The 12,455-nt window shown below is 40.7% G+C and overlaps 1 protein-coding gene across 8 annotated transcripts in view; it reads right to left on the reverse strand.

Annotated features, from left to right (window-relative positions):
• Positions 1–3,403: 3,403 nt before the first annotated feature.
• Positions 3,404–12,455, reverse strand: part of LOC138052105 (arginine-glutamic acid dipeptide repeats protein-like) — a 28,314-nt gene continuing 19,262 nt past the window's right edge. For all 8 annotated transcript variants that reach the window (XM_068898475.1, XM_068898473.1, XM_068898479.1 and 5 more), the window contains 9 exons: positions 12,138–12,236; positions 11,142–11,222; positions 10,500–10,638; positions 10,234–10,294; positions 9,297–9,598; positions 8,688–8,809; positions 7,767–7,850; positions 6,919–7,251; positions 3,404–5,804 (listed from right to left, as the gene is read on the reverse strand). In XM_068898475.1, the coding sequence (XP_068754576.1) occupies positions 4,713–5,804; positions 6,919–7,251; positions 7,767–7,850; positions 8,688–8,809; positions 9,297–9,598; positions 10,234–10,294; positions 10,500–10,638; positions 11,142–11,222; positions 12,138–12,236 (2,313 nt within the window). In that variant the 3' untranslated portion in view covers positions 3,404–4,712. The remainder of the gene's footprint in view (positions 5,805–6,918; positions 7,252–7,766; positions 7,851–8,687; positions 8,810–9,296; positions 9,599–10,233; positions 10,295–10,499; positions 10,639–11,141; positions 11,223–12,137; positions 12,237–12,455) is intronic.

Below are 12,455 nucleotides of genomic sequence, written 5' to 3' on the forward strand. Positions count from 1 at the left end.
TTGCCCCCTCAGAAGTGTGTAGCTAATTTGCATGATAATAGCAAATCCAACATGGCGGCTATCGTGAATAAGGTCTATTGAAGCGACATTATTTTCTTACCTGCGATAGTAATGACAAATAAAGCGAATAAAAACCCGGAGACCAAAAAAGCTGTGGCCCGGGTTCGAAGCATGGTTAGCGCTAACCAGCGTTAAATACCATGGAAACCAACGGTTAGCGCTAACCAGGCTTCGAGCAACCGGCCCCTGAACATCACGACTTCACAATGTGTACTGATTGTCCACTGCGGCACGTGTACACCTCATGTTAACCGGAAGTGACGTTACCGGGATTTGGTAGAATACCCTGCCACTCGAACAAAGTTCTGCGTAGCCGGCTACGCGGTACGCAGAAACTTATAAATTCAAGTTGAAATATGTAATGTATTCAAAAGAGTTTTTCTCGTTCTAGAAGCGTGACTCGCGAATTAATTGATTGTGAATTTTATGGTTCGGTTAACTACACTTTTCTCGAGTTTGGGTGAAGAGAATAGCACTTGTTTACTGATTAATTAAGCGCTCGTTGCAGTGATTAGGCCAAAGCACTCTTTTAACATTTTATAGCTTTCAATTTACGATTTGGTTGACTACACTTTTCACGGGCATGGAGTAACCCTAAAAATCATTTATTGGTCAAATTAAATACTTTGTCAACATGGTGAAGTATTTAGATGTACATTCTTTTTTTTTTTTCAAGCTTTCCAGCTCTCCGATTGTTATAGTTCGATGAAGTTTCTCGAATTGGCCTCCATCTTGAAGTTTCGTCACGGTATTTCGTGTATCCATTATTATAGTGCATTTTTAGAGTTGAGGCCCATGTGTGCCCATATATACCCTTATGGAATGGAAGTGAAAACTTTATTTTTACACGGTAATTTCATCAGTATAAACACTGTACACTACAGGGGCATACATGCGTATATTATGGGCATACATACACGGATCTATATGGGTATACAGGAGTCAATATTTGTCTCAATATACAAGAAATTAAATACACTACAATAAGGGATACATGAAGTACTTAAAAATTTCAAGATTGCGGCCAATTCTTGAACGGAAGACCTTGGACAGCAAGGTCAACACTAATGGCCATCCGTCAAACTGACATTGGACATTTCCTTACGATTGCACAACGCAATATCCCATCTTAATATGAGAAGGTTTTTCTTCTTGAACAGCATCGAACTGTAACGGTCGGAGAGCTGGAAGGCTCGAAATAGATAAAGGTATGTGCATCTAGATGCCTCACTATGTTGCTTAAGTATCTAATTTGACCAATAAATGATTTTTAGGGGTACTCCATTTAGGTACTCCAACACTAATGGAGACATGGAGTGGGGCTCCTCTCCCCTTTTCACGAGACCGTGTGAAGAAAATAGCACTCGTTTACTGACTAAGCCTAAGCGCTCGTACCGTGTAGCCAGCTTCTAAGATAGACATTTTCAATTCACAATTTATTGTTACTTGAATAAATTACATACTTCAACTTGAATTTATTAGTTTCTGCGTACCGCGTAGCCGGCTACGCAGAACTTTGTTCGAGTGGCACTGTATTCTGCAGTTACTTTACAACAAAATTAAAAAACCAAAGACGAAAGTTTCTTGGCTAAGAAGGACGTTGTTTTACTCTGAAAACGACGAACGATTAACATTCTTCCAGAAGTTCATACAGTTGACACAAGGTGATCACGTGCATCTTTATGGTTGCCTAGCACGTGATCAATTTCTTCCTTTTGAAAAAACATCATGACCGACCCCTTGATTCATAGAAGTCAGAAACTGGAGAATTTTTCGTGTTTTTACAATCGATTGTCATTGATCTTTCCATGAGAATTCGATTCAGAGTTATATATAAAAACTGTTTCATGAGAAAAACAGCACATAAAGCGGTAATAAACATAGTGAAGCAATGCATTTTATGAAATCTGACTTGTCGTTTCGTATGTGGCAACATACATTTTCAAAAGTAACCGTTATTATATGAAAAACTATTTATATTTCAAAAGAAATTGCGAGCGATCTGGGTAAGACTTAAGCAGTGATATACAAATAAAGTGACAATTGTCACTGGTAAGATTAGCATTTAAGGTCGGATTCAATTTCTGTATAAACAAGGTTTCTTTTATCTTGCAGTGGTAATCATTTTCTTCCGAGGCGAGAGTTTCAAAATTATCCCATTTTATGGTATGTCCTGTAGTCATAATATGATTAGCAATAGCTGATGTGTGTTCATGTTTGGAGAGCGCTTTAAAATGTTTAGTTTTTCTATCCTGCAGTCGGCGCTTCGTTTTGCCGATGTAGAAGTCATCGCAATCCCAACAACTTGCCTTGTAGACAACCTTCGACCTTTAGGAACGATTCAAGCGATCTTTGTAGGGAAAGAAAGTTTTGATTCGCAGAGTGTTATAGTGCGACGCGCCTACGGTGGCCACCTAACGAAGCTTTTTACAAATTGTCCGCCAATCAGGATGTGTGAATTTGATTGACAGTCACGCCCCCTTGCAAAGCTAGCCGGCACAGTTGTAAGTTGAACACCGTTGCATGAGTTGCTGAGTTGACGTATTTACACGTAATTGTCAAATGTGAAACTTTGTTGGGTAGCCACGGTAAGGCTCGTTGCACTGTAAGAAAAACAACTTTGAGATTAACGATAAATAAATCGTATTTACACAAGATAAAACTGTTATTTTTTTCTTCATCCGTCTTTTGGCTTGTCTTTTACTGTTAACTCCCGGCTTTTAAGGTACTTTTTGTTGCAATCGTAAAGCCAAAAATTTTTTTGACCTGACATCAGATTAGACTGAAAAGAAAAGGAATTATGAAGCGGAAACAACATCTTCAGTTCTTCCTTAGTGTGTGCAAGAAACGTTTGCTTAGTGCAACTGCATGGCATGCAGGAATACTTCTGTCAGAGCAATTTGCAGTTAGTTTTTTTGCAGACTATTTTAAAAAAAAGGGAGCGAGTTTCACTCAAGAGCGTGTTTTGTTATATCTTTAAACTGAATTTAATACCAAAGCTTAAAAAAACTAAAAGACCTCAAAATATGACAGGACATTACAAAATAATTAAACGTGTGAACGTGTGAGCCAAAGGGCCTCTGCTGGCACTACGTCTGGGTGACCCCTCTAATGGTCTCAATGACCCCCCACTTGAAAAAATTAACTGAAACGCTGCAGTTCAATACCACCCAACTCAGTGCCTTCTGTTTTTGTGTAACACGTATCACAGGCAACCCAGTGTACACTCATGGAGCGTTTAGTTTACGAATAACTTATGAAAAAAACAAGGTGATATCCGCGTACCCACGACTAAAATGACTTTTTCGAGCGGTTGAGAGGCACGTAACTTGCATGTCAGAGGTTGTTTTTGTCAAAAGGATTTTATTAAAACCCCTTTCATTACAAGAACGTCATAAATAACATTTTATGTACAAATCACTTCGTGTTTCGTTTGTTTGAATGTTTAGGAACATACTTAAACAAGATTACGTCTCTGACGAAGTTCATTTCCCAAGATCATGCCCCAAGTTCTGGCATCAACACACTGGTTTCATTTCTTTTGCATCACCTGGGAGAGTTAACATGTTGGTCTTTCCTAACATACTTCCATCGTGAAAGCCACATTTCCAAATTTCAGACTTGTGTAGAAAAGGCAAGTTCCCATTTCTTGTTTTTAAGTCAAACCTGAAAACTGTCGTTTCGTAATGTCCGTTAAAGCCTCCAAAGGATTGGCCTAAAATGAGTACTTAACACTTGAAATGAGAATATTTTTCAATATCTAACTCCAGTTCGAATGTTTTGATCCATACTTTTATAACCTTCTAAGAGAGTGGTCTTTTGGAGATGATAAAAAGTGTAACCAGGATCTAATTTTAAATGTAATAACGGCATCAATACTAGCTTAACCCAATAAACAACTTTTTGTTTAATTTTTTTTTCACTGAAAAAATGGCATCGCATTTCGTATACAACACGACGTGGTTGTAAGGATTTAAACTCTCATAGCATTGTCCAGTATTTGCATAAGATGCGCTTTTATAATCTTAAATGAAATATTAAATTATCTTGGCGTTTTTGAGACGGAAATAGCAGAAAAATCACCCTTTTATTCCAATCTTATCGTTTCCTTTACAACGACGGCCTCGTTCAGGAGCGCCAATAAGTTTTAAATATAACCTTAATATTTAAATTATTTTACAATAACGATGAAAACGCACCCAAGATATGGCCTTAAAAAATTAGATTTGTTTTTTTCCAATAAACTATATGAAAGCGAAGAATTTTGGAATTAAATTTAAGAAGCCGCTTCCGACAAACGCCACAGAGCGGTTTTCAGTAAAGAACGAGGGAGTTTCGAGAAAGCCTATCATAGGACACAACCATTCACCTAATGCTAGATAAAGTGACAAGAAAATGGCGCGAAATGTGGGAAGAGTGTCAAAAAGGGGAAATGGCGGGAAAATGTCGAACGCCTGTAAGTCGGTTTGCGTTGAGAACGCTCTTTGGGTTAAACGAAATGGAAAAATGGCAGAAGCGACCACACATTCACTCAAGCGCGAAAAGGTGACACAAACCATACTCGTGAAGTACAATTGAACGAGTCTAAAAAGAATTGAGCGACCGAGAAGCATTAGCTGAAAACCGCCCTGTTAAGAAGTGGAGAGAATAATTTAATCATCGGACAAGTCTATAGTCACTGGAGGTTTCTTTGAAGGAGACGTATAAGATCCAGAACTGTCCAAACTCTTTTTCACCACATTGTCTAGCTGAGACGGACTTTGAAGATTTCGATGTTCTTTCTTGAACAAACTCGTTAGGAAGTGATCGTTGATTTTTTCGCTCTCAAGTCTTTGATGTGCTCTTTTTTTTTGTCTACAGTATCGCATGAATTCTTCATGCTGCGCTAACATATGCTGCTGCTGATGCTGCGAATGATACTTGGTCTGTTGACTTAACAGCAGCTGTTGCTGCAATTGTCGATCCATCGGTGTAGAACCAAGCCCGTGGACATGCGCTAGCTCCTCAGGAAAAATGCCGCGCGCGCTGTTACCATGGAGATGTGTCAATTCTGGATGTTGCCATAGAGACGGATGATTTCTCCAAGCAGTGAGTCCCGGATGTTGAAGATAAGCTTGGTCAATGTTTGACAAATTAGCTGCAGCGTGTAGATTCTGCAGGTGCTGTTGTTGTTCGTGTGGGTGGATATGAAAGTGCGTGTGAAGGTGCGAGTGCGAGTGGTGTTGAGGTCCGTAATATTGAAGATCCGATACAGGATCAGTTGCGAGAACGCGTCCTGAGCCTCCTTTGACAAGGGCCTCGTGGCCCGGGCTCCTCGAATCAAAAGCACCCTGTTCTAGTGCTCGTCCTTGCCCCTGGAGATAAGAGATCGCAGGGACGTGATGAGCTGCCGACTGTAATTGAGCCATTCGATACGGTGCATACCACTGCTCGAAACCTTCGGCATACTTGGCCGCACTTTCGCGGGATGAAACGCCGCCAGGTATAATCCCGACACCAGGAAACATGTGAAATGGCGGCATCCTGTAATCCACGCCCACACCTTGGGGTAGAAATCCAGGTATGGGAATTCCCTGGGGTGACATACCCGGTGGGAGATTTGGTGGGTACAAATGGTACTGTCCTCCGGCCATCATACGCAGTGATGATTCGTAGTGTGACGTAATCGTAGCCGGTGTATCGTATGGTGATTTGCTGGCACTTGAACGAATTTGAGCGACGTCGGATGACAAAGACTCGTTTGCCTAGAAAACAATAAACACCGTCAAGCGCGAGCAATTGCACTTGTTTTGATTCTTATCAAAGTTTCATTGGATATCTTAGTACTACGAATTGGGTTTGCAAATGTACACGATTAAGGTGTAGTGCGTCTGTTTGAAAAGATAGTAAACTAGTTGCTTGGCAACGGGCGGAAGGGAAAGTGAAAAGTCAGAGTCCCAGACTCCTAGTCCTGCCTACGACTCTAATGTATCAGTTGTCTCCTCGTCCGTTGAAGCAATTAGTTTACCGATTGGATTTATTAAATGAGTAGCTCCGTGAGCGGGCAAGATGAACCAAATAAGCCATAAACATACATCTTTTGTTATGGAAATTCATTGCAGAAATTTGCATTCAAAACCTTTTGCTTTTTTTAAATATATGATTGATTTTATCCCGACGCGCGCACGTGTTTTTGAAACTCCCAACTGACTTATTCCGCGCTATGATTGGCTACCCGAGCGGGCAAGATTGAGCTATTTTGCCCGCTCGGGATTTCTCGCTTGGTCCCTCAAGATCAAGGATCATTTTTTGGTGTTTTATCCTACATAATAAATCCTTCAGTGACCAAGCTTGTTCGGTCAAGATGGCTGGATATTGGTCTCGTTCTTTTTTTCGTGTTTATGGATCTCGACGCCTAAACACGCAAAAAAAAGAACTTACCGATATCCATCTTGACCTCTTGCTTGGTCAATAACACATATTTATTAAACACATTATTTGTGTCATCAAGCGGGAAAGACTAAAAGGAGAACCCACTGGATAATAATAAGCACCTATAAAGATTTTCGGAAGGCAGGCGACACAAACTGTGACAAAGAGGGAAATTGAGGCGAAGCAAGAGGGATTGCTAGACTTCATGGTTCATACCAAAAAGTTACAATCTCTTTGGATACGAGGTTGCTTCAGCGGTGGTTCTTTTTACAAAACTACAGAGCGACATCAGCCAGACCTTGCTGTAATTTACCCTGACCTCGCCGTAGAATTACCTCGACACCATTAATGCTCGTATTGCGTTCATTTCACTTGCCAGAAAGCTACAATTCTGTTCAAAGCAATTTTTTTTATTTCCAATACTCAACTGTAAGCTTGAAAACACACCTCAGTTTTTGTCGACGACTCTTTGGAAGAGGTAGCTTCCCGAGGAGTCGGCTCCTTCTTCGGTTTTTCGGGATGTACGAAGATGACGTCAGTGCGAACGCAACTTTGTCCTTCTTCGTCGGAAATCACTCGCTTAAAATTGGCGGGAAGAAGACCAGGAGCCTCCAGTCGACTCCCGACTGGAGAGCAGGAGCGGTTACTAGCTGCATCATCGTTATTGTTGCTGCTATTGCTGCACACACTGCTGGCCTCGTGATCGGGTACTACACTATCCCTACCACCGGTGGTGCTACTGGTGTCACTTGCATTGTCATTTCCATCCTCGTCTGAATCCTAAAGGGGAGGTAGCAAGTAGCAAAACACTTGATATCAGACAATTACACACTTGTTGAAGAAAGGAAACGTTACAATCGTATAGCATAATGCTACAGACAATACGGCACCCAACAGCTTCAATTAGCCAGTATCAAAAATACCATAATACTCTTTGTTTGTCCCTCCAAATTTTGTATAAGCATTGTTTCACATTTGCTCTAATGATTTACACTGGTCCCAAGAGAAAATATAAACAATGCTTATGCAAAATTTTGGGGGACAAACAAAGAGCCTCATCGTATTCTGGATACTGGCTAATAGAGCAAATAGGCTAACTCAATGTTACACCGAAGTCTCCCAGGGATAAGATTCTTTGTCTATTGTATTTATATTATGATGCACCATTCACATTTAAATGATATGGAAATACTTGGAACAAATGTTCTATTCCCAGAGTGTTTGAATTGTGTACAACTTTGAGTTAGCCGGCGATTTGGTCTTTTTGACAGACAAAGTAGTCGTTTCCATTTTACCTGTGCGGGGGATTTCTTTCTCTTGTCTGCTGTTTCGCCAGGTGATTGATCACGTTGACGCTTCTTGCCCTTTTTCAATTTGCCCTACAAAGGAGCAAATTTCATTTTAGAATTGTAGGTTCAAATCCTCAACGTCCAACGACACCATCTCGACAAGAATAACTTTTCTCGCAAGAATTTTCAAATCAACTTGAAACATCAAGGCGACACTTTCGTCCCGAAAAGTAACGAATTCGACGCATAATGAATTTTGATCAAACTTACCAAGTTTCAATGAACGAAATTGATACATTTATGAAATGCATTATACATTGCACTGCGGGTAGCCCGTAGGTATGAAATCAAGTGCAACTGTGCCTCGACGCAGTAGTAAATTGTGCTCATAACTGCGAGGCAACACAGTTTCACTTGATTTCTTGGAGTTTTAGACTAAACGCAATTGTTCATTTGTATTCTGTAAAACGCTCAAATGTGCGCCCTATTTCGAGTCACAATTCGCCTTCGTCTTCTCTCGGTTTGTCTGGGTCGAAAATGGAGCTGTGACGAGTTTTAGCAATAAAAATTGGTTGCAGCTTTCCAGAGCAAAAGGAACGACCATAGGACAAATAATTAAGAGATTTCAGTTCCGCACTCATCCTTACAAATCTGAGTTTCCCCACTAATTTCTTCGCTACACTAAGCCGACTTTGGCAACTTTTCAATTTTCCAAACGAAATCCAAACCGTATGTCCAAAGAATGTGCTTTGAACGAAACACAAAACTTATGTTTTGGAAAAAAATGGAAAAATATTTGTCTGTTTGTTTGCTTTTTGTAAAGGTAATTCAAACTACGCTTTTTAAGCTTCGCAGCATGGGAAAGTTCTAAAACACCCGGTTTGTTTTATAAACCGTTCATAAGACAAACCGCAAAGTTTATCATACCTTTTTCAGTTTGTCCTTTCCTCCACTGCTTCCTGTGCTCGAAGTACTTCCGCTCGATGGCGAAGGAGCCTTCGTGATCTTCGTCAATCTTCGGCCTCCTACCGTAGATTCACCGATCACACCTGCAACAATACGACTTCCAGTAAGAGGCAGAAATATTCTGTTTTACGACACTCGCATATTAAGACCCCAAAATGTCGTCGCCTGCCCCAACATAGAGGGTAAAAAGGTTACGACATTTCTGGGGAAGGAGCCGGGTTTATCGAAATCCTCGAAATCGAAAAACCTTCCAGACGCAGAAAAGTATTTTAACATAACGCTTTTTCATAAAGCTAGTCTCGTAGTTTATTATAAAATTACAGGCAAAATTTGCAGCAAGGTTTCAAGATTAGAAACGACAGCATTCAGTTTTTGCCTTTTTTTTTTGACTGGCAGTCACTCTAGGATTTGTGACGGTAAACTATGATGATTGCTGAACAGTCATACTAAGATTAAATTAACTCATATTGTACAGCAAACAAAAAGCATAACCGAAAGCTAAAAGTCAGTATAGGTTTCACTGCATCAGCTACAGTACAGGGGCAGCAACCCTTACGAGATTTGATTTACCTTCAACAGGACTAGCAGCTTTGGTTCGTCCAGACCGTAGTGTTGTTTGCACGGGAGGTATCGCCCTTCGACTGCGTAACGCCAATTTTCCATTCACCAGGTAGCCATCTTCATCTCTCCGTTGATTCTCGACAACAACTTTAAACATATACGGCGGAGGTTCGCGAGTTTCATCTGTGACGGGAAGTTTGCCGTATTTTTTGTAGTAAATCCTGCAATCGTCGCATAATATGACCTTGTTTTGGCTGCCATGATGCCAGCTACGCGATTCGGTTGAATAACAATGGCGACAGCAATATAACCTATGGGACAAAAACTGCGTCAAAAACGTGGAACGGTTTTTACAGTAAACCGCACTAATTCAGGGAATTTTAAGGAACCAAAAAAACATATTTCAGATTTGTAATATCTTGCCGAAAACGTATTCGTTTATTGCTGTATCCTTGACCCAGCCAAAAACAAAATTCTAAAAAAAAAAAACATTATTTTTCAGACTTCCCAAGCATTGTTTGAGGAAGAATCTACTGAAGTGAAACTAAAAACTCGCAAGGTCCACATTTGTCAATCATACAATTTCTCATTTTGTTGACCTCTTTTAGTTACTTGCATTGTTTTCAAGTTGGCGGTCACTGGTAACGAAAGATGACAAATCACTACAATCGATTCCTCCTCCACTGCAATCAATGACTGTGCAAGGAATCCTTACAAAATACCAACAAAACAGTGTTCTTGCTATGTAAATGGCAAGATTTTCCCTGAACACATTGAAAACCCGTATTTCTTGCGCCCAAGATCGCTATAGCTTTTCTGTGTTATAGCTAAAAACAAAGCCGACCCTTTCAGATTAACCCATCCTAAAGAACGTGTTCGCATTCGGCGAAGGGATGCCAAAGGTGCTGAACGACTGAAAAGCAATAATACACTTGTCAGTATCTACCTTAAGTCTCTATCACTATCATCGCTGTCATAATCGTCTTCGCTGCAGGAACTGAGGTCGACTGCGTAAAAAAGAAGAAAAAGAAAGCTATAAGTTAATTCTCCATATACACAAGACCGTGAGATCGCAAACAAGATCTTTCGCGTTACAGCGCCTCACAAAAAAAGGCCTCTCTTCCAGGGCTAGTTAAGCTGCACGAAACCACCAACAGAATCTCCGAACAAGATAGCGACGCAGGCGTGATGGTGGCCATTGGCGGAACTTACCAAATTCACTAACAATGCTTTTGGATGATCTGGGAAGTGCTTTTCGTCGGAGAACATTGTGTCTGCGGCGTCTGTGCGGCCTTGAGCTTAGAGCTGAGGGTGTCTTTTTCCATGTGTAATAATACTCCACCAGATCCCCCTGTAGGAACACAACCAATCATAACGCAGATGTATCAATTTCACATTTTGTTCAAAGTTGCCTGTGATTGCTCCAAAACATCCGATTTTATCGCTAGATTTTACTAGTAGCGCAGCTCCGAAGGCACGTACGCGCGCGCCGCACCACGGTATAGAAAATATGGTAACCCATCGATGCGATAAATTTTGGTTTTGGTTTTGGTTATGACGTCATCGTACGACCGTCCGTCAACTTTTTATGTAAATGTCGCACCGCTGGAACCCTTGGGTTTTTCTTACGGGAAGTTGAATATCCAGCGCATTGTATTTAACAGGCTAAAAAGAGAAAGAGAGAGAATTTGGCGCGAGATGTCTCAGCCAACCATAGTAATAAAATAACCAAAAACAACAGAAATCACTTAAGACAACTTTGTGCGAAAGAAAACTGCAAGAGCACATCTAAGGCACCTATACGAGAAAAAACATTGCTATCGGAAAAGTAACGTTATATCTAAGAGGTTTTACCGTTTCTTTATGGGGAAGAAGTTCCTTCTTAATCTTGTAAAAGTTCTTTCCATATTGTCTCAGTCCCTTCACAAACTTTTTCTGCAAGGAAAAGAAATGGCAACATATTAACAATATATCGAGACGCCACTACAGGCTAGCGTTTCTGGACAAAATGACGCGCGCTGTGATTGGCTAAGAGCAGCTACGCGCTAGGGCGTTATTCTCCAATAGTGCCCACGGGCCGATTATGGATTATGCAAATTGGTTTTTTCTTCTTTAGCACCGGACAACTTTATAACCTCGATCGGTCGTTACCGCAAAATCTCTCACCTCGGCCTAGCTACAAGGCCTCAGTTTGAAATTTTGCTGTAACGACCACACTCTCGGGCGGTTATTAAGTCGTTCACATTGGCGGCTAGTTGGGAGAAAATATTCTCGTATTGGGCGTACTCCCGAGGCGATGAAGCCATAGACTAAATTACATTTTCTCCCAATCCCGCCAATATAATTCGGTATTGGCGTCTTAAAATCGCAATTCGTTTTGCATCGCGATCCCTCCATTACAAACATAAATAAAGCTCTAAAAATATCAGGTCTTGCCAGATCAACATATCAATTCTCAGACATTATGGTCAACAGAAAGGTCAACCGTCAACTGCTGTTGCTTATTTTTACACACCCTTAAATTCTTGAAAACATTATGAAAATTAAATTTACCGCTTGGTCTGAAGATCTCCATAAGTTAACGTGCAAAAATATCGAAATAAATATAATCGAACGTGATCTGAACTTGCAGCGATAGCAGTGATTTTGGAGCTTCCGTGAGGAAACCATCTGTGGATGTTCAGGTCTTAAATCCAAAATTTAGGTGGTATCCCTGGGGTTTTCCTTGAAGACAAGCCGGAAAGTGACGATGAAGAAATTGGAAGTAGGAGGGAAACGCCCGCCGCAGCTATTAACAATAAACATTTTTTTCCTTTGACCTTACAAAGTCACGCAAATTGGAACCCTTACCGTTTCATCCTCCGACCATTTCTTCTCCAGTTCCTTGGGGTAAGGTTTCTTGACCAAAGCTTGCAGAGCCTTTGCCGCATCATAATTATTCTGATGAAGCTAAAACCAAGCACACACACCTTGTTATGTATGCAAAAAAGACCCATAGAGTACAAGGTAATTAACTTATTTATCGCCATGGCATTATTTTTCGAATATAGTTTGTTGGCAATGTGTCAATGCACGTCTTCATCACAACAGATGAAACCTCTTAGTATTCTTGGCCAACAAGGCCAATTGTGATCACGAACTATTGTTCACATCTCAAAACGCTTGTTT

The sequence above is a fragment of the Montipora capricornis genome, chromosome 6 (genome assembly GCF_036669925.1).
Source record: "Montipora capricornis isolate CH-2021 chromosome 6, ASM3666992v2, whole genome shotgun sequence".
Classification (NCBI taxonomy): Eukaryota; Metazoa; Cnidaria; class Anthozoa; order Scleractinia; family Acroporidae; genus Montipora; species Montipora capricornis.